This window comes from Propithecus coquereli, unplaced genomic scaffold (genome assembly GCF_000956105.1).
Source record: "Propithecus coquereli isolate 6110/MARCELLA unplaced genomic scaffold, Pcoq_1.0 Scaffold7, whole genome shotgun sequence".
NCBI classification, from domain to species: Eukaryota; Metazoa; Chordata; class Mammalia; order Primates; family Indriidae; genus Propithecus; species Propithecus coquereli.
The window spans coordinates 5,355,586-5,381,357 of NW_012153062.1; the positions used below are offsets into that span (position 1 = coordinate 5,355,586).

The 25,772-nt window shown below is 43.9% G+C and overlaps 1 protein-coding gene across 1 annotated transcript in view; it reads left to right on the plus strand.

The window, feature by feature from the left end:
* The window catches only part of ABCA4 (ATP-binding cassette, sub-family A (ABC1), member 4), a 133,852-nt gene that overhangs the window by 25,819 nt on the left and 82,261 nt on the right, over positions 1–25,772 (plus strand). The window contains exons 7-11 of the mRNA XM_012661013.1: positions 10,177–10,266; positions 12,914–13,154; positions 14,153–14,292; positions 14,917–15,033; positions 15,694–15,891. Coding sequence (XP_012516467.1) covers positions 10,177–10,266; positions 12,914–13,154; positions 14,153–14,292; positions 14,917–15,033; positions 15,694–15,891 — 786 coding nt within the window. The remainder of the gene's footprint in view (positions 1–10,176; positions 10,267–12,913; positions 13,155–14,152; positions 14,293–14,916; positions 15,034–15,693; positions 15,892–25,772) is intronic.

Sequence of the window (25,772 nt, forward strand, 5' to 3'; positions counted from 1 at the left end):
ACTTTCCTGACTTCATTTTACCCATGTCTCTTTGTCTACGGGGTGGCTGAACATTGAGTTCCAGGGAAGGAAAGACCCAGTCCTGGAGTCCTGACTGCATGTTCCTATCAGTGTCCTGCAAGGTCGTTCTTGGCTCTGCTTCCTGAATTCCTGAGTTGCTGGGGATACGTGTGGGTGGACTGCCCCCGCCCAGTGAGAGCCAGCCATGGTTCCCACTCTGTGGGGTCATTCATTGCAGTTTGTTAAATTTCAACTCTGTGTTTCAATTTACGGGTGGATATCGCTGTGTTAAAAGTCTCTGGGAAAGCCCCCACATCTCCAGGATTTTACAATGAGGTCCCATTAATAACTTCATGATTTCCTCTCTCTTCCCATTTCTAACTGTTGGACTGTCAACTTTCTCCCTCTTCTGCGTGAGGGTTTTCGGAGGGGAGATGATGCCTGAGTGCCAGCAGCACCTGAGAGCAGCAGAGCTGTTGGGAGGAAGCAAAACTTAAGTCAGAAAATAAGTTTTTTGGATTTTTTGAAAATTTTTAAGCCACAGCAAGGATATTTGACATATGGCATTAGTATTTATTCTGCCTCCATCTATAAAAATCTGTGCCTATTACAATCAAAATGTCCCCTGGATTTCAATAAAGAAGAAATAAATAAATAGAAGAGAGACCTTTTCATGTACATCAGGCCCACTGGCCTGATTATCATTTGCCTGCCTTGATTTCTTTTAGGCTCCAGGCATGCAGTATGGACGGAACAGATCAGATGTTGTTTTTATGGATTTAAAAAGAAAGAAATACTGAGAGTTCAAAACTTAAGTCACTTAGGACACAAGCAGACCCCTGGGAAGGCTGCTAGTTAGGATAATAGGTCCTGAGGTCCTGCACTTTATTCAGTAAATACAGATTGAGCACCTACAGTATGTGCACCAATGTGTGAGGTATCAGGTTCTCGCCAGAGTAAATTGGTTTTAAGAAGGATTTTGGCTTCTGATATTTTTCATCTCTACAGAAAGTAGCCCTTAACCTTTTTATGGATTAGGATTACCTTTGAGAATCTGACTACAGCATTAACCTTTTCCCTAGAGAAATGCAAGTTTGCACAGACACACGGCGGGGGGCAGCCCATGGAGCCACTGAAGCCAGATGCTAGGTTAAGAGCTTTTGCATTAAAATTTCTTTTTACCTGCCACTAATATGCATCCTTTTCTAAAAGTTCTCAATATAGCCACAGATTCTTCCTCAACTCTCTTTATGAAGTAATCAGCATCTCCCCAAGCATGGACCTCATGTGAGAGGACTAGAGGCCTGGGCAGCCCGGGGGCACACAGGCATCTCCTGAGCTCAAGAGACTGGGTCCTGGCTCTGCATGGGCACCTAACTTGCTGTCATTTAAAGGGAATCTCAGCCTCCCACCTGTAAAATCGAGCTAAGAGGACCTGTCCTACATATCTCATGGAATTGTAGTAAAACTCACATTAGAAAAGAGTTGGAAAAATGCTTTGAAAAAAAAGCATTTTGCTCTTACCAGAGCAAGAACACAACCACTTTTCCAGGGCCCCTTTGCTCCCCCACACCCTGCTTCCTTAGACCCCTCAGACTAGGAGGAGCGCTGACTCAAAGAGTGACCTTTTGACTGCCCCTAGATTCCAAGCTCAGTTTTGCTTTCATTAACCACAGATACTGGGACAGAGAGAAAAAGGCCTAGTTTCTGTTCAGCCAGAGAGTCCCATAACTTGTCTGTTCACATACCCCAGAGCCTACTCTCTAGCTCAGACACTCAGCTCCCTCCAGTCCTGGAAGACAGCACGTCTCTGTGACCTCCCAGTAGAGACAGTTTGGCATGTCCCCCCACCCCCACCCTGTGATTGAGTCTGAATTCTCCACTCATGACGCATTTCCTAGCATGCAGGGTGTCCCCTCCTGGTTGCCCCCTCACCACTGAAGCTGGCTTCCTCTCTTTTCATCTGATGCTTAACAACTGTCAGGTTGCAACAAACATGCTTCAAATCCACATTCTCCCAGTTGCCTAGCAACAACTTCCCTCCTGGATAAATGTGGGTTTCCTGTAGCTCAGCCCAGGACTGAGCACAGTGGCCGGCACCGTCTGTCCACCACTTCTACTGCTTTTCACCTCGGGTCTGAGTGCTTTCAAGACCGCAGCTCATCCCTCACTTCCAAACCTTCCACTGGCTCCCAGAAGCCTGTCTTCCCCATAAAGACACTTTTAACCTACTTACCTTTGTGTTAGGTATATCCTCAACTTAGAAATTAATGCTGCTTTCAGATTGTCCTCTTTGAATCACAGAAAGTAAAACAAACAAAAAATGCAGCTCACAAAACATTTCATGTGCCGTGAAGTTTTGTGTGTTTCATAAGAAGAGTGGCGTCTATTTGATTAACCCATTGGATCCAAAGCATCAGCAAATACTAATGAAACAAGACTTTCTAGGAGATGATATGCTTTGTTTTGCCTTAAGAAAAAATATTACACAGTCCCAAAGGAGGAACATGTTTTTGATCCCCGAAAACCCAAATAGAGGCTTCTCAGAGCCAGAATCTTCTTGGCTGCTGGATGGGACCTTGTATCAATTTCTTAAGTACAGGACCAAAGCCCAGGGACCCCTCAGACCAACCTCAGTTAATAGAGACATACCCCATCCGCAACCCTATTTGTACATCCCATCTTCCTTGAGAGGTCTAGTCAGACCTTGAACTTGGGCTAGCAGTGGTAAGCCCAGCTGCAACATGGAAGGGTTATTTGTTACTTAGGAAATTAAGACAACTTGTTTGGGTTAGGAAGCAGTGTGTGTGTGTGTGTGTGTGTGTGTGTGTGTGTGTGTGAGAGAGAGAGAGAGAGAGAGAGAGAGATATGATACTTGCCATTTTGGTCTGTGACCTTTTTTCCAGAAATGTTTTCACATTTCCATTCAAATAAATTTACAGTCTTCCTCTGGTCCTTTTGGCATGAACAATTCATGTGAATTTGAATAGATAATGGGAGAGGGAACCAAAGGAAGAGGAGAGCCTTGGGAAAATTATTTTATAATTTATGGCAATGTCAGTCAGACAAGTGTGAACAGGTACATGCGGAGGGCTCCCGAGGGGCCAGGCACTGCTCAGAGGTGTAAGCGGTATCGAAAACGAAGGTGTAAGGGCACAGGGCGGGTAAGCTGTTTTGTCCATTAGTCTCCAGAGTAATGAACATAGTGTCTAAGGGCCACGAGCTTTGCAGAAGCCTGCAAGAACATTTGAGACCTGAAGTTTAAGAATTTGGGGCTCTAAGGCCGGGCGCGGTGGCTCACGCCTGTAATCCTAGCACTCTGGGAGGCCAAGGCGGGCGGATTGTTTGAGCTCAGGAGTTCGAAACCAGCCTGAGCAAGAGCGAGACCCCGTCTCTACTAAAAATAGAAAGAAATTAATCGGACAACTAAAAATATATACAAAAAATTAGCCGGGCCTGGTGGCACATGCCTGCAGTCCCAGCTACTTGGGAGGCTGAGCTAGAAGGATTGCTTGAGCTCAGGAGTTTGAGGTTGCTGTGAGCTAGGCTGACTCCACGGCACTCTAGCCCGGGCAACACAGTGAGACTCTGTCTCAAAAAAAAAAAAAAAATTGGGGGCTCTAAAACACAAAGAAAAAGCCTTAAAATTTTAATTAATAAATATTAAATTGAATGTTTAAAGAGGATAATGTTATTCAACTTTTTTGCTAAATTTAGTGCATAGGTCCCAGAATAGCATCATTTTGTTCAACATGGTTTTGTTATAACATTGATGAGAAAAAGAATCAATTCCTGGCCAGGGCCACAGTTTGTGTAGAGTTTTCCCCATATCTGTGTGGGTTTTCTCTGGGTGCTCTGATTCCCTCCCACATCCCAAAGACGTGCATATTAGGTGAATCGGTGTGTCTACGTGATCACAATGTGAGCGAGTGTGGGTGTGCAAGTGAGCATGCGATGAATGGCGTCCTGTCTGGGGTGGTTCCTGCCTTGAGCCCTGAGCTGTTCGATAGGCTCTGGCCATCCACAATCCTGAACTGGAATAATTGGGTAAATAATTATATTACTTGTTTATATTATTCTTTCTTAAATGCATGTATAGCTAACATTTATTTCACTGTTTAATATTAGAAGTGTTTTGGTCTCTGTTTTGAAGTTTGGTGAGTTTTTGTGACCAGAAATACACTGTAGGACTTGCCTCTTGTTTATATCAATTAGCCTATGGTGTAATTGGCTTTGTTTTAGATAGTTTTGCTTAAAGTTTCAGTTTCCAAGCACCTATCAACAACATTAAGTGACTGTATTCATAAAATGAAAAATTCAAAACCAGGTTACAGTTTAAGTTTTCTCACTTTTAAAACATTCTTAAGTATTCACAATGATTGCTGAGAAATCATACCAGATTGTTCATTAAATGAGTTACTCAAAGCCAAGAGTTTCCAAAGTAAAATTAAGAGCCTTAAAATCTGTATCTAGCCGGGCGCAGTGGCTCACGCCTGTAATCCTAGCTCTCTGGGAGGCCAAAGCGGGCAGATTGTTTGAGCTCAGGAGTTCGAGACCAGCCCAAGCAAGAGCGAGACCTCGTCTCTACTAAAAATAGAAAGAAATTGGCCAAACAACTAAAAATAGAAAAAATTAACTGAGCATAGTGGCACATGCCTGTAGTCCTAGCTACCTGGGAGGCTGAGGCAGGAGGATCGCTTGAGCCCAAGAGTTTGAGGTTGCTGTGAGCTAGGCTGACGCCACGGCACTCTAGCCCAGGCAAGAGAGTAAGACTGTGTCTCAAAAAAAAAAAAAAAATGTATACCTGTATAGACACAGATATATATGAAGATATGAATGGAGACATAGGTGCTTTCCAATGTATTCATCTAATGTGGGATGGCATCTCAAATCAGAGTGTGCTAGAGCCTACGGAGGTAAAGGACAGGGGATGGGGGGAAGATGTCCACTTATGCAAAACACAGCCACGGACCGTCTCCAGCTCACAGTCAAATGAGAAGGGCAGACAAAAAACTCAGAAAAAAGAAGACACAATTAAAGGTGATGGGAGCTTATGACTGATACACCTGGAGTGCAGCCTGTGTGGACACATAAGTGTGACAATTCCTTAGTTTCTGTGCTTCTGAGCTGCTAACTCCTCTCAGGTGCCCTCCCATAATCTGGGACCTGGTTGTTTTTTATCTGCACAGCTTCTTTGGAATCCAGTTGTTGATCCTGCTTCCTCCCAAACAGCCTTTCAGATGGCCCTTGGCTACCCTCTGCAATCTGAGGGCTCATACCCAGCACTAGTTCTAAATCTACAATGCGATGAGAATGGGATGAGAACCCATGATGACTCCCAGGCAGAAGGTGGTGCCACCAAATGAAGAAGGGCACACAGGAACAGTAGTTGGTTTGGGGGAAGATAATGTGATCCATTTAGGGCATGTTGCATCCAGGCAAATGTTCAACAGACAGCTGGATCTGTAAGTCTGAAGCTCTGGGGAGAGGTATGGATTGGAGGCACAGATTTAGAAGTCATGAACAAAAAGGTAGAAAATTAAATGATAAAGGGAATAAGACTACCCAGGCAGAGTGTGCAGACTGAGAGGAGTGATGATATGGAGGCCCTTGGGAACCTTAGCATTATAGGGAAGTTAGAGACAGAGTAGCTGATGGGAAAGGTGGGGAAGTAATAAAGCAAACTAGGCAAAAGCAGCATCACAGACGGCAAGGGAGGAAAAGGAGATGATCAGAAGTGTCCAGAAAAGCAGAGAGGTCTGAAGAGACAAGAACCAAAAATGTCCATTAGAAGTGAAAACCAGAAGGAAATTGGGGGAGTTCTAGTTACAGCATCTTAGTAGGATGGCAAGGGTGGTGTTGGTGAGGAAGTGGAGTCATTGAATATGGACTGTGCCTCCAAGCAGTGTGACAATGAAGGGTGAAGGAGAGAAGTTAGACTGTAGGTACAAAGGAAGGGACAAGGGATCAGCAGTAGATTCTCTCTTCCCTATGTGAGAATCTTGAGCACATGTACAACATGATAATAGTGATGCGAAGGCTGAGGATATCTAGGGGAGATTTTTGAAGGTAAACTCCATGAAGGGAGCACTTTGTTTCATTCATTGCTGTGTCCCTAGCACCTGGCACATAGCAGACACTCAATACAGATTTGTCAAATGTGTGATTATATCATTGAGAAACTATAATTGACTGTGAGTAACAAAAGACAGAAAAACAGTGAGTTTCATTTTCCTGCCCAAGCAATGTCAATATTCCAGGCAGGGGGAGGTGAAGAGAAGAAGGCCCTCCTTTAAAAGACGATTTCCAGAAGCCTTACCCTATGACTTCTGCTGATACCTATCTGGTCAGAATTGTGTCACATGTCCAGCCCATATATAAGGGAAATATAATTTTTCAGCCAGGCATTATCACCTTAAGCAAAATTGGGTATATAAGCATCAAGTTCAGTCACAGTGACAGAGCCTAGTCACTCAGTGCTAGGCAGTGTCTATAGAATGGATCAGAGAGTGCTTTATTCTTGTGGTCTTTCTTATGCTTCATGTTATTGATTTACTAGGACTCTTAGGCAACAAGGTGATAAAAATGCTGGGGAGGTGCTTACTATGGTCTGAATGTTGTCTGAAAATTCATACGTTGAAATCCTCATCCCCAAGGTGATGGTATTAGGAGCTGGGCCTTTGGGAGGTGATTAGGTCATGACTGGGATCAGTGCCCTTATGAGAGAGACCCCCAAAAGCTAGCTTGCCTCTTCTACCATGTGAAGACACAGCGAGAAGTTACCGTCTGTGAGTCAGGAAATGGGCCCTCACCATACACCAAACCTGCCAGGGCCTTGATCCTGGACTTCCCAGCCTCCAGAACTGTGAGAAATAAGTTTCTATTGTTTATAAGCTACACAGTTGATGTGTAGTTGTAACACAGTTACAACAGCCAGAATGGACTAAGAGAGTACTGATCTCATATTCTTGGAGTGAACCTCATAGGGAAAGAAAAAAATACCATCTGGGACAGGGTGTTCTACAAGCCCTACCATGTAAGCTGATGTGGTTGAACTACAAACTGTGGTCAAAATGTGGAGATCTGTGGAATTGTCAACCAGGGGAAAGATGAAAAATTAAAGTTAAAATCATAGTGCTTCTGGAAGAATACACACCAAATTGTTAATAGCAATTACCCTTGGGTAGAGGGATGGGGCAGATTGCAGGTAGAACTTTACCCTGTATTTCATATAAGTACACAGTTATTACTTTTTTTATCTTAAAAAAAAAAAAAAGAAACCCTAAGTGTTCTATGTCTGATTCAGAACTACCAGGGCTATAAAATTGACTGAATTAATAAAATTGAATGAGTACAAATTTTCCTGAAGTCATTAATTTACCACTTCATTATATCCACTTCAATATGGGGGAATTTTACATCAAGATGAAAAGATTTGTTCAGGAATTCTGTTTCTTCTGATTGAGCCTAGTAAGACTGTCTGTTTCTAAGAATTTGTCCATTTCCTCCACGCTTTCAAGTTTATGTGCATAGAGATTTTTGTAGTATTCATAGATGATATTTTGTGTTTCTGTGGTATCCGTTGTAATTTCTCCTTTTTCATTCCTGATTGAGCTTATTAGAGTTCTTTCTTTTCTGCTTCTTGTTAATCCAGCAAGAGGCATGTCAATTTTGTTTATTTTTTCAAAGAACCAACTTTTTGTTTTGTTAATCTTCCATACAGTTTTTTGTTATCAATTTCATTTAGTTCTGCTCTGATCTTTCTTATTTCTTCTCCTTTGCTGGATTTGGGGTTCGTTTACTTATCCTTTTTCAGTTCTTTGAGACAATTCAGTAGATTGTTGATTTGTGATCTTTCTGTCTTTTGGATGTAGGCATTTATGGATATAAATTTTCCTCTGAGGACTACTTTAGCTGTGTCCCACAGATTTTGATAACTTGTGTCTCTTTTATTGTTTAGTTCAGAAATCTTTTGAATTCCATCTTAATTTCTTCCTTAACCCAATAATCGTTCAGCAGAAGGTTGTTTAGTTTCCATGACTTTGTGTAGAGATGAGTTTCTGTTGGGGTTGATTTCTAATTTTATTCCACTCTGGTCTGAGAAGATGGATGGTATAATTTCTATTTTTTTTAATTTGTTGAGACCAATATCAAGTATCGAAATTGAAGCAGCAATAAAAAACCTTCCTAAAAAGAAAAGTCCCTCAACAATCTTTTTTGTTATTAAAACTTTTTATTATAGGTAGAGTGAATAATATCATGAACTCCCAGCTTCAACTATTATCAATATCTGTCTATACTTGTTTGAATTCTTCTCTATACTTTTTTCTAAAGTTTGTTGAAGCAGATGACAGACAACATTTCATTTCACCTTACATAGTTCCCTATGGATCTCTAACACATAAGAACTTCATTTTAACAAAATCACAATGCTGTGATCAAAGCCAACAAAAGTAACTATAATTCCTTGATATTATTTAATACCCAGTCTCTGTCCACTTCCCCCCAATTGTTACAATGGATTTCTTCAGATGAAAATCAGAATCCACACATGGCATCTTACTGGTGTATGTCTTGGGTCCCTCTAATATGAAACCCTTGGGTTTCATCTCTAATAATCTCAGCGAGGTAGTCAGGAAGGGAGCTAGCAGGACTTGGTAGTGACCTGCCCTGGGCGTACATGTTCACCTGCCTGCTTCCTCCCTTCCTACCCACCCTGCTCCGTCGCACCCTCCTATGGGAAAAACAGGAAGTATGGTGCTTTGCCAGTGCACTTGGAAGCTTTTTCCAAGGAGTTTGAAAAGAAGTCCTGGTAAGACCGATGCCTAGGCCCAGTGCTCAGGTTAAAGAGGGAAGACACTTCTCAGTGGTTTGAATGGTAGTTTTGCTGCTCTTTCCTCTGGGAAGTTTCTCTGGTCTGCTTTGCATCTCTAACACATAACAAAGCCTTTCATTGGCCATTTAGGACAACCGCATTGGCATGTAGAGAGCCAAGGCTTGTTGTCCAAACAGAGCTTGTTAAAGTGCACATGCCCAGGATTCACTCTAAACCTACTCAAGAGGTACACTGGAGTTTGAAAACCACTGTCTTAAAGCTTAGAACTCAGCTTTAAGTCTTACAGGATTAGTGATTCGATCAGCTTTGAAACATGAAGAGTGAAGTTAAGCAGGAGTTGAACTTGGTTTCCAGAAAGCAAAGTATTCACATCCGGCTCTGGGGTTGGAGGCATCAAACTTGTGGGCTTCCACATTCCCTGCCTAGGTGGAAAATGCATGCACAATTTTTTTTTTGAGACAGAGTCTCACTGTGTTGCCTGGGCTAGAGTGCCGTGGTGTCAGCCTAGCTCACAGCAACCTCAAACTCCTGGGCTCAAGCGATCCTCCTGCCTCAGCCTCCCGAGTAGCTGGGACTACAGGCATGCACCACCATGCCCGGCTAATTTTTTCTATATATTTTTAGTTGTCCAATTAATTTCTTTCTAATTTTAGTAGAGACGGGGTCTTGCTCTTGCTCAGGCTGGTTTCGAACTCCTGAGCTCAAACAATCCGCCCGCCTCGGCCTCCCAGAGAGCTAGGATTACAGACGTGCATGCACAGTTTTGAGCTGCCCGTGGGCTGGGGTTCTCAGAACAATGCTGTCAGTTGGAGAATCTACAAGGTAACTTCTCTCTGACTCCTGCCAGCTGCAACTTTAAAACAAAGATGATGCAACTGGCTGAATCTTCCATGAGAGAGTAGTGTGGAACAGAAGAAGAGACACAACCAGTCCGAAAATGACACAAAAGGAAGAAGACGTGAACAATGATGAGGAAGTTCGGCAATGTCTACAAAGCCCTGAGGTGAACAGACAGGCACTCCGGGCACGCAGCCTTCCTTCACGCTCTGGCAGCTGTGCTGTTTTCCTTCCTCCAGGAGTCTAGTTCGGTGTCACTAAACCAGCAATCAGAATCACTTTGGCATATTTAACGTAACCATGAATTTATTTGTGATTGACAAACCTTCGATTTTCTCAGATAATTTTGTTTCTGAAAGCAACCTTGCAGAAGAGGTCCTGTGATCAGAAAAGGAAGGGAGGGGATGGTTTCAAGCATACAGGAGATCAGCTAGTGTCTGTGTGTGTATATATAACTACAAACATTTATGTATATTTTAAATACTTTTTCTTATCAATTTCAGCTTCCCACACTCCTGGACAGCAGTTCTCAAGGTATTAATCTGAGATCCTGGGGAAGAATATTATCTGATATGTTGCCAAGAATTCAAGAGGTGAGCAGCCTAATGTAGTTATTCTGATTTTGTTATGTCTTTCCACCATTTACCATGCTTATTATGTCAGGTAATTTAATTGTACCTCAAACCTGTTGAAGGAGAAACACATTTGACTTTTCCATGTAGCGATTCCAAAGCACCTGTTCATATCCTAAATTATCTGTGCTCCTGGGCAGGAGACAAGAAGAAAGGGAACCATCTTTCTGATTTCACACCGAGGAAGCAATGCTACTGGAAGTAAGCAACTAATCTGGTGTGGCACAAATACCAGAGGACTTACAGTTGAATCTAAGTCCTTACAGTACTGAGGGGTCCATTATTCTATTATAGTCTTAAAATCCACATAAACGTATACCACCAGTAATAACAGCATACACCTTTAGTGCTTACAGGCACTGTTCTAAGTGCTTTACCTACATTGACTCATTTCATCATAAGGAAAATAATTGACTTTTTGGGTTGTTTTGTAAAAGATGCGCACATTTTAATTAACATCAGGTTGAGTAAGTCTTTTACCATATAGCAATTGATTCTTCCACTCAATAGATGAGAGGTGTGGGGGATATAATGATCAACAGGTAGATTTGCTCACTCCCCAGTGGGAAAGAGAGAGGTTAAAAAAGCAATTCTCCTCAAGCGTGATGAGTATTATGAATGTGAGGCAAGAGGTGAAACATAATTTTCCCCAAGCTCTTTTCCCCTTCAGTATTCCCAGCTGACTTGGGCTCAACCATCCTAGGAAATGGCATGGTTGGAATCTGTCTTTGTAAAACTGGGCAGCTAAATTTGGGCAGAGTATGCACACTGCTGTGCCCAAAAGTTAGAGAAGGGCCCTTTGTACTGGTAACCACCTGCTGCAGTGGGAGTCTCTGTTTAACATTCTTTTCTTCATAGCATTTAAAAAATTCATATCAGTATAATAGGGTTGAAGTTGATAGAGAATGTAGAAAAATCTCCAAAGCATATCAACACTCTTAGTTCTGAGTGGGAGTTCCAGAAGGTTTCTTGCCTGACTAGATAGGAAGTCTAATCATTTGTGAACTAGGTTGAAGCAGATGTCCCAGTTTATATTAATTGATATTAGACCATTTGACCATGGAACAGCCCCCTTCATCTCCAAGTGCTTTGACTAAATGAGCAACATAATAATGGTAATAACCCCTTACAAGACTGTCATAAGACTCACTGTTGTTGAAGCAATTTGAGATTCTGACTTTTTTATTGAAGCGTAGACTGTGATTATAAGGCATGACTCATTGTGTGGATTCTACCTGGCACTCGTCAGTTTCAGAGGGCAAGTGTTGGCATGTGGACAAAGAGAGGGATGACAGGTAAACATCGCTTATCGCAGTGGGAGAACTGTTTTCAGTCTCACCTGATTGAATCCTAATGGTTTTATAAATTCTCAAGTGCTTTTGAAAGTGTGTTTGGGGAATAAAAGCAGTTTTATTTATTTATTTATTTATTTATTTTGAGACAGAATCTCACTCTTTTGCCCGGGCTAGAGTGCTGTGGCATCAGCCTAGCTCACAGCAACCTCAAACTCCTGGGCTCAAGTGATCCTTCTGCCTCAGCCTCCCGAGTAGCTGGGACTACAGGCATGTGCCCGGCTAATTTTTTCTATGTATTTTTAGTTGTCCAATTAATTTCTTTCTATTTTTAATAGAGACGGGATCTCGCTCTTGCTCAGGCTGGTCTCAAACTCCTGAGCTCAAACAATCTGCCCGCCTCGGCCTCCCAGAGTGCTAGGATTACAGGCGTGAGCCACCACGCCTGGCCAGCAGTATTATTTTTATTTTGCATTTTCCCCTAAAGCAAAGCCAAATGTCATTATAGGAGCCAAGATGCTGGCAACTCTGACAGCCCTCACCTCAGTTCTCAGCATTACAGATCTACCTTGAAAGGACAAGGCCAGTGAGTGGTATGGGTACCCACATGGACAGGATAAGGCCACCAGCCTCTTCTTGGTTGGCACAGAACTTAAAGCATATTTTTCCAAGAATGGAGACCTCATCTGTTCTATATTTGCTAGAATTTTAAAACATAGACACACACACACACACACACACACACACACACACACACACACAGGGAAACCATAAAGCACACATTTCAGGGAAATGGCAGAAGTCACATTTGGTAAAATTAAGCTAATAAGATAATTTTCCAAATATAAGAAATTAAATTCTAAACTATTTGGCCAAAGAAATATATTTTGACCATTCCTTTCTAGAACAGAACCATTCCCCTTTCATTTCTCAATTTTTTTCCAGTATCCCCCATCTTGGTGGGGTCACAGAACTGGTTTGTAGTAAAATATTCTGCATTTCCCTGAGGACACATATCCAAGGAAATCCAACAAAGGGAACTGGGAGAGCGGCAATATGAAAATGCTTTGCGGTTGACTCTTTAATTTTGTTTAAGGCTCATCCTAGTTTTCTTCTGGTTTCTGAGTAGATGGCAATAGGTTTTGGTTTTTTGTTTTTCACAGCTAGATTAACAATTGCTGAGAACACGACTGTTGTCTTTTAAATGTTGAGGTCAAACATATATGTGGAATCCTCCCCATATTGGAGCTTTGTCTTCACAGTAGATTATGATTCTTGGCTGCCTTGAAATAACCCGAAGCGTTTGCCTTGCCTAGTTTATCCACCGGCCGAGTGTTCAGGGCTTGCTGTGGGCGACCAGACCCCTCACGCAGAATGGTGGCCCAGAGACCTTTATTCAGCTGACGGGCATCCTGTCGGACCTCCTGTGTGGGTACCCAGAGGGAGGTGGCTCTCGGGTGTTCTCCTTCAACTGGTATGAAGACAATAACTACAAGGCCTTCCTGGGGATTGACGCCACAAGGAAGGATCCTATCTATTCTTATGACAAAAGAACAAGTAAGTTTTCTGAATCCTGCATGCAAATTGGCCTGTGATGTTGGTTAAGCTAATGGTTTAACACTTCTGGGTGAAACCAATCCTTGGTCTTATTGAGTGGCCTTGGGCAAAGAAATTTCTCCCAGAAAGTCCATTTCCCCTTGTAGAAACAGGGCAGTGCTCATAAAGAATTCTGGACATGAGCCATGGAAAGAACTGAGGCCTACTTGGAAAGGGAACAGAGGGGATGTTTCCCACTGATGTAATTGAACTAGGGTTAAATCCTAGAGGAAGAGAAGCATGATAAATGAGGAAGCAACCCAGAGTTGCAGGCGAAGCTCAGGTCAGAAGGGCCCTGGTAAGTAAACACAGCGGTGGGATGTTTTTACAAAAACTGTGCAATGAAAACCTGTGTGTGTGGTACTGAATTACATTCCAAATGGCAAGGCCCTGTCAGGTAATCTTCCCTACCTTTCACTATTTTGGGGGGCTCCTGTAGGGTAAAGGAGTATGGGATGGAGAAGAAATGCAACTGGGTGACCCTCTAGTTAAAAATTGAAAAGAGGCAACACAGGACACACCAAAAGTAGTTGGGCCCTAAGATAGCCGGGCACAGCAAAGAAGTTAAGCAGCTAATTGAAGGGAAATTATTGAGGCTCAAACTGAGATTCCTGGGAGGAGGGTCCTTGTTTGGCCTCTCAGTCCCTTTCATCTGAGAATGGCCTCTGTTCTTTGCAGTAATCACAAGCAGGCTTCTCAGCCTCCTTCTAAAGCAGAATAAGCCACAGGGCAAGCCTCGTCCTTTGTTTCTCTGATGAGGCCATTATCGAGAGGCACTGTGGCATTTTGTTACTAATGATGAGATTGTTATTGGTGGGGTACAGCCTATTCATTTAGGTTATTCGTCAAATCCTCCAGCATGGAGTTGAATGAGACACGTGATGTGGATACATTAATGACTACGTTTAGTTATGAGCAACAGGGAGTTTCTGTAAAATCTGTGTCTTCTCTCCTGGCAGCGTCCTTTTGTAACGCATTGATCCAGAGCCTGGAGTCAAACCCTTTAACCAAAATAGCCTGGAGGGCAGCAAAGCCTTTGCTGATGGGAAAAATCCTCTTCACTCCCGATTCGCCTGCAGCCCGAAGGATACTGAAGAATGTAAGACCCCAGCTGGTCTTGCCCCTTGGACCTTGGACCTCCCGGAAGAATGCTTGTGTGTGTGCATGTGTATTTTTTAATGTGCCCTCCTGGCAGCAAGTCTCATGTTGTTTTTGCTAAGTGGACTCTAGGGTTTCCTCCCCCATCTGCAGTCATCATTGGAATGCTTTGCTCCAGTGCCCCTGCCTGGGCCCTCCCTCTCCATTGCAGCCGACAATGAGGTTTTCTTTCCCACTGCTTGAGTTATATCCCTAATGGAGGGGTTCACAATTCTCTGAATCCTGGCTACCCGGAACAGACACAGATAGGGAGGGAGGGAGGGAGGGAGGAAGAGTATTTGTTCATAGGGAGTTCAAATCTAACTTTAATGAGGTTCTGAGACAATAACATCATCAATATTACATGTACTCTGAGATGCTAAGAAATTAGGTTTCGTCCATCCGGGAGGCTGGGAAATGGCAGACTGTTCTGGGAAATGTTGGTGAGACTGAGAAAATAAAAACACTTCCTTGAAAAACTTTTCCCTAACATTAGGGGACCAGGGCAGGAAAGATACAACCAAAGGTTCTCTCTCACTTCTTTCTCTTTGTTCTTGTCTCTGTCTCTATCTCTCTGTGGTTTTAGGCCAACTCAACTTTTGAAGAACTGGAGCGTGTTAGGAAGTTGTTCAAAGCCTGGGAAGAAGTGGGGCCCCAAATCTGGTACTTCTTTGACAAGAGCACACAGATGACCATGATCAGAGTACGGATGGGTTAGAGGATGGATGGGGAGGGGAGGGGAGGAAAAGGGCCTCGAAAGTTCCATTTGTTTCCTTTTCCCACGAAAAAGCTCATCGCCACTGGAGTTAGATAAAAATACAACAAGCAGAGCCCAGAGGTCCTAGTTCCAGAAGCTGTCACCAAGTGGAGGCACTGACTTTGGATGGAAAATATGTTTCTTGAATTTTAGGGGAAAAATCTAAAAACTGCTACAAGACCAGTGGCTTCCTGGAGTTTCTTGTTTTAATGAATTAACTTGAGGGCTTCAGATTCAACCGGGCATCTCCCCAAGGGGCCAGCTCTGTAACTGCAAAGATGGTTGAAGGTCTCATTTCCAGCTTCACAAAGCCAAGACAAGAGTCCCATATAGCAAGAATGATCAAAAGAGAACCAAAAAGTCCATAAGAAAAAGAAAGCTTATTATATACCATTTTCATGGCCCCCCTCCCACTCCCTGGCCCCATATACATCTTCCCTCTATTGGGGAAAATGGGATATAGATAGGTCTGCCTTATAGTGGAAGAAAACCCACTAGCTTTTTAGGAAGAGTCTCTATCCTTAACCATTAAAAATAAAAATGAGCTAAGAACAAAACCAAAGATCCTGGAATTTCTAAGCTGTGACTGTATTTCTTCTTCCCAAGGACACACTGGCGAACCCAGCAGTAAAAGCCTTTTTGAGCAGGGAGCTTGGCGAAGAAGGTATCACTGCTGAAGCTATTCTAAACTTCCTCTATACGGGTTCTCCAGAGAGCAGGGATGACGACATGGCCAACTTCGACTGGAGGGACATATTTAACATCATGGATCGCACCCTGCGCCTGGTTAATCAATACCTGGAGGTAAGAGGCAGAAAGCCACCTGAAGGCCACAGTGGACCCCTTGAAGACAGCCCCACAGGTGGGGCCAGAGATCCCTTAGCAAGTCAAGTGGTGATGGATTTAAGCTTTCATTTTCTCCACTGAAGAAACAAAAATTCCCATAGCCCCGAACAGATCCTGTCCTCTAACAACTTTCCACAATTGAAGTGGTTTCCTCCCCACATCCTCCTCCCTTGTAGTCCTGAAAGCATCCATGTCTGTCTTCAGCCATCTCCTGTCTGCCATTGTTTCAGTGATGTCTGTGGCCAGTGCGTGTCCACTAAACCTCGAGTTCTGAGGTCCCACTGCTTGCTGGACCCTCTGCCCCCAGGTTCTACAAGCACATCAGACTCAACATGTCCAAAAATCAAATTTATGTTCTCCCTCCCCGTAAAACCTATCCTCCTCCTGCATTTCTATCCTGATTAATGTCATCAGCATTTGCCCAAATTCTCAAGCTAGGAATTTTAGGGTCATCCTTAATTTTCTTTCTTCTTCACCCTCCACAAAACAATCATTTATTGAGTGTTACTTTGTGCCAAACGCTGTGCTAAGTGCTTTTACATACATCGGCTGTCTTTAATCCTCACAACTCTGAAATGCACACTGTTATCGCTGTCAATTTACAGGTGCAGAAGGTGAGGCTTAAGAAGGTAAATAAGATTCCGTGTCACAGCTGTTAGGAATAGCGAGCAGAATCCAGACCTGGGTGTGCCTGAATCCAGAGCCTGCCCTTCTGAGCCCCCTCACAGAACTCTGACTCCTCTACCTCTGAAATACCTCTCAACTCTGCCTCTTGCTTTCCAGGCTTTCTGAGGACTAGAGACTTTGTCATCTCTGTGCTAGCCTTTTCTAGGGGCTTCCTGCCTGGACTCCAGGTCCAGCCTCTGTTGGCCCAGGCATTCCTACATGCTGACACCAGAGTTCCATTCCAATCACACGTCTGCTTGCATTGCTGTCCCATTTATAATCTTAATGACTCAATCCCCAAAGAACATGAGTCTGCCCCACCCCACCTGCCCAGAGCTTGCTGCACACCCTGGGCTGTGCTACATTGGCCCTCTCACACCCTCAGGCATTCTGTAATTCCCGGGGTTCCACGCTCTGCAAATGCCATTTTCTTTGCCCATTTAGTAGAACTCTTTTGGTCACAGGCTTTTTTGCTTGAACAAAAAGAATTCATGGCTGACATAAGCTTGAAGTTCGGGGGGTCTAGGAGCTAAGTGCCACTGTGAGACCCCATGTCCTCCGTCTCATGCCTCAGCTTGCCCCTGCCCAGCTGCGTCCTTGGCCAGGCCCTCTCCGTTGGTGGTGCCTCAGCTGCTCACAGCCCCAGTGGTCCTCTGTACACCAAAAATTCTGCAGAGAGAGGGAGTGGCTTTCCCACAGCAGAAGCAGTACTCCCAGAGAGTTCCCCCCTGGGCCTGGCCCCTGCATCCCTCCCTGAGCCTCTCAGGGGGTTGTGTGCTCTGCTGGGGAGGCCAAGGCCATCTGCCCGCCATGGGGGGCATTCCTATGAGCAGGATTACTGTGAAGTGGGGGAGGGTGTTTCCAAAAGAAGAAATGCAAGGTAGAAAAGTGTTTGTCCGCCAGAGCCTGAAGTGACTGTCCCTTCCCCATCCGTTGAGCTTCTACTCATTCTGTTTGAGACTCGGCTCTCAAGTGTCACTTCTACTTCTACACAGGTTTAGTCATTCACTCCTCCGTGTTTCCTGGCCCTCTCTCCACACCTCTCCTAGACCCCTGTGCTAGTTAGATGGTGATGTGTCCATCCCTGGCTGAACTGCCAGACTGGGGTGACTCAGCCTCAGGGAGCATGTCTTAGTCATTTTCAAATTCTTAACCCCACACGCCCAGAGACTATCTCTGTGTAAGGGCCAATCACACTAACCTGTGGGCCAGGTCTGGGCCTCAAGTCATCTGGAACCATTAGAAGGTAGAAGGTGCTATGAGCAATAGGAGAGAGAGTTAAACTGAGAACGCTCCTATCCCAGACTTGGGGGTCCTGAGGATAACTAACTAGTGAGGAAAAGCCTGGCTCTCCCTGCACCAGGCACTCTTGAGGACACCCTGCTGCCCTGGCACCACCAGAATTTCCCCGGAGTATGTGACCCTCCCTCTCTGGAACACTGGAAGTGGCAGCACAGGCTCCCCAGGTGGCCTTTCAGAAGCAGCAGCACCAAAGTTCAGGTAATTCCCAGCTTGTGCGAAGACAAGAATGACCTTCAACGACCTTGAGTGCTTTTTTTTTCTTTTTTTTTTTGAGACAGAGTGTCAGTCTGTTGCCTAGGCTAGAGTGCCACGGCCTCAGCCTAGCTTACTGCAACCTCAAACTCCTAGGCTCAAACGATCCTCCTGCCTCAGCCTCCTGAATAGCTGGGACTACAGGCGCATGCCACCATGCCTGGTTAATTTTTTCTATTTTTAGTAGAGATGCAGTCTGGCTCTTGCTCAGGCATGTCTCAAACTCTTGACCTCAAGCGATCCACCTACCTCGATCTCCTAGAGTGCTGGGATTACAGGTGTGAGCCACCATGCCTGGACTTGAGTGCTTTCTACAAAACAGATTCCTGGACATCAACCCAGATGGGCTGACTCAGAATTTCCAGGGAAGAGGTAGTGATCTGTATGTTTACAGACCTATTAGATTTGTGGGGTCTTGGAATTCCCTTGTACAATTACTCACTTGACATCGCCCTTCTCTCATGGGGCCTCTACCTGCCGAGCTCATAACCCTGGCCAGGCCAGCACCTATCCAGTGTGCTTACAATGTAAGCAGCCCCGTGCAGGGCGTGTAGTTGGAGGAGAGGGGCTCTAGTCCTTTATTCTTGCAGAATTGAGTTCAGTTTTCACAATGTTTTGTGAAAATTTCACAATGTTTTGTGAGGTAAAGAATAATACGTCTTGTCCTTTGTTTGACTTGACATTTGTATCATGACATAAATGTCTTTTTTTCTTGAAGGATTATATTTCCCATGTAGCTTGTGCTTAATGCAGCACCAGACACCCAACATATACTTAATATACATTAAGTGCTTAAATGATTATGAGTTTGGTCTCTGGACCCAGACTACCTGGGTTTAAATCCCTGCTATTTGTGTCTCAGTTTCTACATCTGTAAAATGAGGAAATTAACGGTAGTTACCTAATAGCCTTGTTATGAGAGGTAAATGAGCTAATATATGCAAAGCACTGACATATAATAAGTGCTTAATAAATATTAACTTTTAAACAGAACACACACAAAAAAAATATCGCTTAGCAGGAGGAATGGCATTAGTGTCTCTTATAAATCAGGCCCAGCCTCCTCCTCTGGGATCATGAAGCTGCTGACCACATCCCGCCTCAGCCCCCGACTTCTGAGGGTCTCGAAGCAAAGGCCACCGTGGCATAGGCATTCCTAAGAGGGGTTTTCATGTGGCAGAAGCCCAGCAGGTATGATGATGGGTTTCTGAGCTTCCTGCCCTTGGGGGCAGGGGAGTAAGGAACTGAAAGGAGGAGATGGTAGGAAGGAAATGTGCAGTGAAGAAGAAACAAATCACTGCAATTCGTCCTGGATTTTTCTACTTTTATTCTTGTGTTTTGGGAAGGCTGGAGGAGTCTTGAAAATTCCCCCGACCCCCACCCTGAGGTTCACTCAGTAACAGACAGGGCATGAAAACCTTTGCTGATGGCTCTAGAGCTCTCTCCAGGACAGGCAAGCAAGCATGTAAGGTGGCCTGGGGCTCTCTTTCTCAATAATAGGACTTGTACTAAAGGTTTGAAAATTCCCTCCTTGGCCAGGGTCCATGCCTGCTTCCCTGCCTAGCCCAAAAAATCATTTAAGGACAATTAAGCAAAAACATTCTTTAATATGAAAATTATGTCTACCCAGGTCAATGTGGAACTCGATTGTGATATTGAAGAATAATAGAAACTCTGAGAACTGAGAGCAAACCTTTAAGTCTTTTGTCATTATAGGAAATGGGAGTGATTCAGTAGGCTCGATTACTAGAAGAGCTAAAACCCCTTCCTTCCTGCTTAGGGGGAGGCAGCCTGGAGGGTGTCCCATTCCCCTGAATCTGCCTGGCTGGTCACTTGTATGCACTGACTTAGGCTACTGCTTATGGGACCTTCTCACCTGTCCTGTGAGGACAAATGGACCAAGATCTCTGCTTCTTATCAGCTCTGTCACTATCAGAAAGTCATTTTCTCCCTTCAAGCCTCTGTTTTTTTATCTGTAAAAATCCAAATAATAATACAACGGACCTAGGGTTGGGGTTGTTGCTGAGGACAAAATGAGACAAGTGGCAGAGCATTTAGCACATCCACAACGTTTTTGTTAGCCAGACGTGGCTCCTCACCTGCCAGGTGGGGATGGCAGTGCCCTCCTCCCTGGGTGGCTGTGATGGAATGAGAGCACTGGACTCGTGGAGAAGACGTTCAGTGCGTGGCAGCTGTTGCTGTGAACCACGTGGACGTCCACCCCGAAAAACCATGGGCCAGCTGAGAAGTGTTCCTTTTTCTCAGATTCAAAAACCTTGTGTAAACGTTATCCGGGGACTGTAAAGCTACTCTGCATATCACGCTTGGTGAATTGGCGTAGGATCAAGAAGTGTCAAACCACTCCTAGAGGCCCAGGAGGGTGGCTCCGGCACCATTGTGGCACTTTTGTGGACGATGGCCCTGTGGCTCTGGAACTTTTCTCATCCTCAGACCACCTCCTCAATAAGGGCTTCTATAATCTCATTCATCTCAAACTATGTTCTGTTTTTCCTCTGCTACCCCTACCCTTAGCAGGGGGTGAGGGGGCAGAAAGATCCCCTGGTTAGAAAAAAGGTGGGCAGTGGACTCAGAAAAGGGACAATGGTGACATTTTGGGAGCCTCACAACTCACATGGGAGAGACTGATTTCTGATCACCCTCTCCTCCAAATGCAAGGAGAGCGAGGGCAAATGAGTCCTCATGTAGATAACTGTCTTAAACTGCTATGTGTATACATTTATATTACACATGTAATAAGACACATATATATTAATGTATGTGTCTTTATTCACATGTATTTTGCTTCTGGAGAGAAGCACAATTAGAAAAATTAATAAAGTATTCCTCTGATTACCCTTTAATTAAAACAAACATACACATCTTTCCCCTTGGATTTCTTTGTTTAGAAAAAGGTTAGGCCTGGCACAAATGATATACTTAGGGCTCACGGTATATTTTAATTTTATAGTATATTTGAATTTTAGGTCTTGAATTTCACATTGGGAAGCTGAATTCAGCCAAACTTTAATATAAAAATACCGCTGGTCAAGGCATAAAATTGTACCTTAACCAGTAACAACTTACCTTTCTCTAAGCCTTGAAAAAAATGTGTCTTTATTAACTGTTTTTTTCCTCTGCTGTCCACAGTCAATATATGTGCATAACTTTATTATCTACATGGTGATTATCTTATTGATGAATTATCAGTGGCTGGATTTTTTGGACTATTTCTCCTCTGTACCTTGCATACTCCTGGCCACATGCCACCGTTGCCCAACCAGAGTGTACTCAGGGAATGTATTTTTCAGGCTAGCCTAAGAAAAAAATAGGATTAGGAAGGTAGAGCTGCTGATCATGTAATGTACTTTAGAGTCAGATGTATAGAATTTGCAAATTGTCTGTCCTATTGCTTTCTTTCTTCTGTTAACTTATTGACTCCAGGTACTCATTGGGAGGCTAGTAAGAAATTGAGGGAGAATTAGGAAGAACACAGAAGCCTATGCCATGAGAGCAATATTGTTTCAAGGGCCATGAACTTGATCGTAAGCAACTTACAATGACCTTATTGTAGACCTCTTCAGTCTCTCAGAAACCTAGAACTGGGCTGAGGAAGGAAAATGCAGGTGGGGGTTAATGGGCTCATGGGTTGGAGGAGGGACTTATACTGAACCTGCTATGAGCCAGCCACATGTTGACCACATTCACGTGTCATCTCAGGCAGCACTCCTACCTACCTGCCTGGTAGGCATGGTTAATTTCATTTTATAGAATTTTAAAAGAGCCTGGAAGAGGTTGACTCCTAACGTACCACGACAGGTAAATAGGGGACACAGAATTCCAATCCAGATCTGTCTGGCTCTGATGAGGAAATTCTTTCCCCTGTAATATGCAGGGTACATTAATAGGGTGCTCAGCAAGTATTATTTGAATAAATTATATAATGAGTCCAATGAGAGAAACAATTATTTTGTAATATATAAGATAATAGACACTTTTATGATTGGGTCTTTTCTATTTGAAAATAACCGGATTATAGTAGTCAACCAAAAAGATTGGAATTCATTCAGTCATTTGTACATTTGCATGTATTGAACTACCTACACCTGAATAAGTGCTGTGAATCCCTGACCCCCTAGAAGCTCACTTTCTATTGAGAGAGATAAGCAAGTCATTAAATAGTACCATGGTAGTGGTATTGCAAAGGACTGGTAGAACATAATTCGATCTGATGGAGTAGAAACAAGTTGCACAAATACAAATTCAAAACGTCACAAATCCTCCAAATATTGCCAGTTCTTCCTCCAAATTCTCTCCGAAATGCCCACTTCTCCCTCTTCATGTAGGTCCTCTGCAGAGGCCTGCACTGTCTCTCCCAGCTGGTTGCCTCCAGCTCTGTAGTGACTCTCATGGCTGTAAAGGGGAAGGCCTTCTTTCATGACTCTTCCCTGTTTTATGGAACTTCCCCAGGCCTCCTGCCATGTAAGGCTGAGCCTTTTCCTCCTTGCTGCCCTCGGCTTCCTGGTAAGCAGCCACATCCACGCCTCATGGCTCAGGTCCTGTGTTTCAGGCCTTCTTCTAAGCGCCATTCCATTTGTCGAAGCCCTCGATCACTATTTGTTCATACGCCTTCCCACCTTCATAGCCTGAAACCCTCAAATTTGGGCTGAAATTGTCTTATCTTTTTGACTTCCTAACTTACCTGAGTAGAGCACAGTGGCATAAAGTAGACGCCCATAAATGCTGCCCGGGGCCTTAAAGTTTGAATTTGCTTGCTAAGCAAGGCAGAAAGACAACTTTCAGGTAGAAGGAAGAGCGCAGCAAAGGGTCGCTGCAGCACCAGGGAGAAGCCATAGTGTCTGGAGTCAGCCAGCATGGTCTATGAAAGCTTCATCCTGTGGGTGACAGGACATCATCCCTAGCACCTATTTAGGGGCTTTATGATTGGGAGCAACATTGCTGTTTCACAGCCTGAAAAAATGAGGATCATAACTTAGCCTGCAGTTCAGGTGACATTCACAGGTGTGGCTGATTCAGGTGTTTGTGACCGGAATGTGGTCAGATTGGTCAGTGTTTTATCTGGTCTCTGTTTTATTATATATTTTGAATATAGTAGCACCCAGCCCCCCGAGTTGTTGGAATGATTCAACAAGGTTCTTTGAGTGCGAAAGTGCCCTGCGCTTGTCAGCCAGGTGATTGCGGGGACCCACATATGTGGTTTACCTTTGGACCCCACTAGACAGCAAGCATTACTTGGTGGCTTTGCATCAGTGTGAGTCTTTGTGTTCCAACTTGTGTCACTATTGCATTTAATTTATTTTAGAAACAAACATTTTTTAACAACTGTGCATTTCCTGTCCTTTTGTTTCCCAGCCTTGGTGTGTTTCCTCACACTCTGTGGGTGAACATTTCAGATGTCTGTTCGAGGTGCCTAGTGTACAAAACAAAATTTATTGCAGTGCCTTTGGCCTTTAATTCACCATCCCAACCAAGTCAAATAGCCCAAAGCTATTTTATCCTGTGGCTTTTTCCATGTAGGGGGAAATAAATCTTGAACGTTACTGTTTAGATCTGCCAGGAAATTCATTCTGGGATGTTTGCCCACATCCACTGGCATTTTTGAAAAAGAACCCCAGGTGTCTGCATTGACACCAGCAGGGCCACTTGAGCCCTCCATTGGCATTCACCAGCCGCTTTGTTCTCAGCCTGAGCCCAGGAGTTAAAGATGTGAGAGGCAGGATTATAGAGCCAACATCTCTCAGGGTGCAGCACGTCCCGGGTATACCGGTCAAAATATGGCGGCTTATGCCACAGCGCCAGCACAGCGCACAGCGCCCTTTGATGATCAAGTTCAAATAGAAAGAGAGATTTTCTTTCTTTCTTTGCCTCCACTAGACATTGTTTCCCACCTGACAGATAATTTAATGTATCTGTTACTTAATGTGTTTGAATTAGAGACAGAGAGGTCACAGTTGAAAAAGGAAGCCTGCTGCTACTGCGGCTTGTCCTCCCAAGGTGGTGTTTGATTTAGCTGTGTAAACAAATGACTGCATTCTCCAGAGGTCTTGAACACAGCTGCCTGCTCTGGACAGCTTGAACCTCTTCCGCTAGGGTGAACTCTGCTTCCTGGTGAGTGCCAGCAAAACAACCAACAAAGAGCTGTAGGACTTGCATGGACTTCAAATGGTGGTGATCCTGCCACCTGGCTTCGGCTACAGCAGTTGGAAACTGAAGGAAAGGAAGAAACCTCTTTCTTGCCTTATTGCCGTTGGCTGTTATAGGGCATTACAATGGTTCTCACTGAAATTCTAAACTCTGGATGCAACCTTTGCCCAGAATCTGCCTCTGAGGCCATAAGACATTGCCTATTTATTCAGTGAATATGCCCTTTGAATTCTTCTCCCAAAAGTGGTGCTAGGTTTATGTTGCATCTCTTACACTGGCCAGTTCTTGTCTACCTACTTTCTTCCCTAACAACTGGGATTGCACAGTTTCTCCCTGCATAGAACCAGATAGCTTTTACAGATAGATTCCATGGCCTCAGCCTCATTAGAACCTGCTATGTTCTAACTTACAAGCTAATCAGACCAGATCAAGTATATCAAAATCAAGAACTTCCACTGAGGGTTTACTCATTCATCTCTGTCTCCTAAACATACTCATGCACACACTTGCACTAATATGCATGTGAATTGGCCAAGATTTTAATTTCAGCAATCAGAGCAAGTATCAATAGGGAATGAGGTCACTTGCTGTGAGGCAGGTGACTTCCCCATGAGAATGCAAGGCTATGTCATGAATCATACCCCAGAGGATGACCCAGGACTTCTGACTCATAGCCAAAGCAGCTTCCACAATTGCTCTGCCTTGACCTCAGAGAGATTTGGTGAGGATGACATTCTGGATTAGCTTTATAAGACCTTCCTCTGGGCAGAGTTGTCTGACTGTCACCTAATGGCCAATGAACAGCTAATGAACACCAGTGGATTAGGACCCCCCCCCCACCCACTATTGCCCAGGTGGGACATGGGCTTTGGCTTCTGTCCATAGCATTGTCCTACCAGATAAGGTGCTGTGGATCAGCTCAGGATGGAGTGTGTTCCCAGATATATTATTTAAAGAAAATAAGTCCCTTCCTCCCCTGATAAACAGCTGTCATGTATAAAAGGTAAACTGGCAGGGGCTTAAAAGTCACTTGACTGGGTTGACTTTCAAGATATTTTTGCAAAAACAGTAATAAAAATGGTATTTATTGAGTCCTCATTATTTGAGACCATTTAGTGTACTATAGTGGTTAAAAACACAAACTCTATCCAGAGGAGGTTTACCTGTGCCTCATACATGAACTTGGAGTGACAATAGCAACTGACCTCATAAGGTCGTTGCGAGGATGAAATGAGTTAATATGAGTAAAATCCGTGGACCAGTTTTGGCCACATGGTAAGTCTTCAGTCAGCATCAGCTTTTATTCTTACAGTGAGACACTTGTTAAGCCCTCTGCAAACACCATCTCGTGTGATCCTCAGAACAAACCTATGGGGTAAGGCCTATCTCAATTTTACAGGTTAGGGAAACAGAAGCCATAAAATTGGGAAACAGCGAGTGGGAATGGCATTCAGATC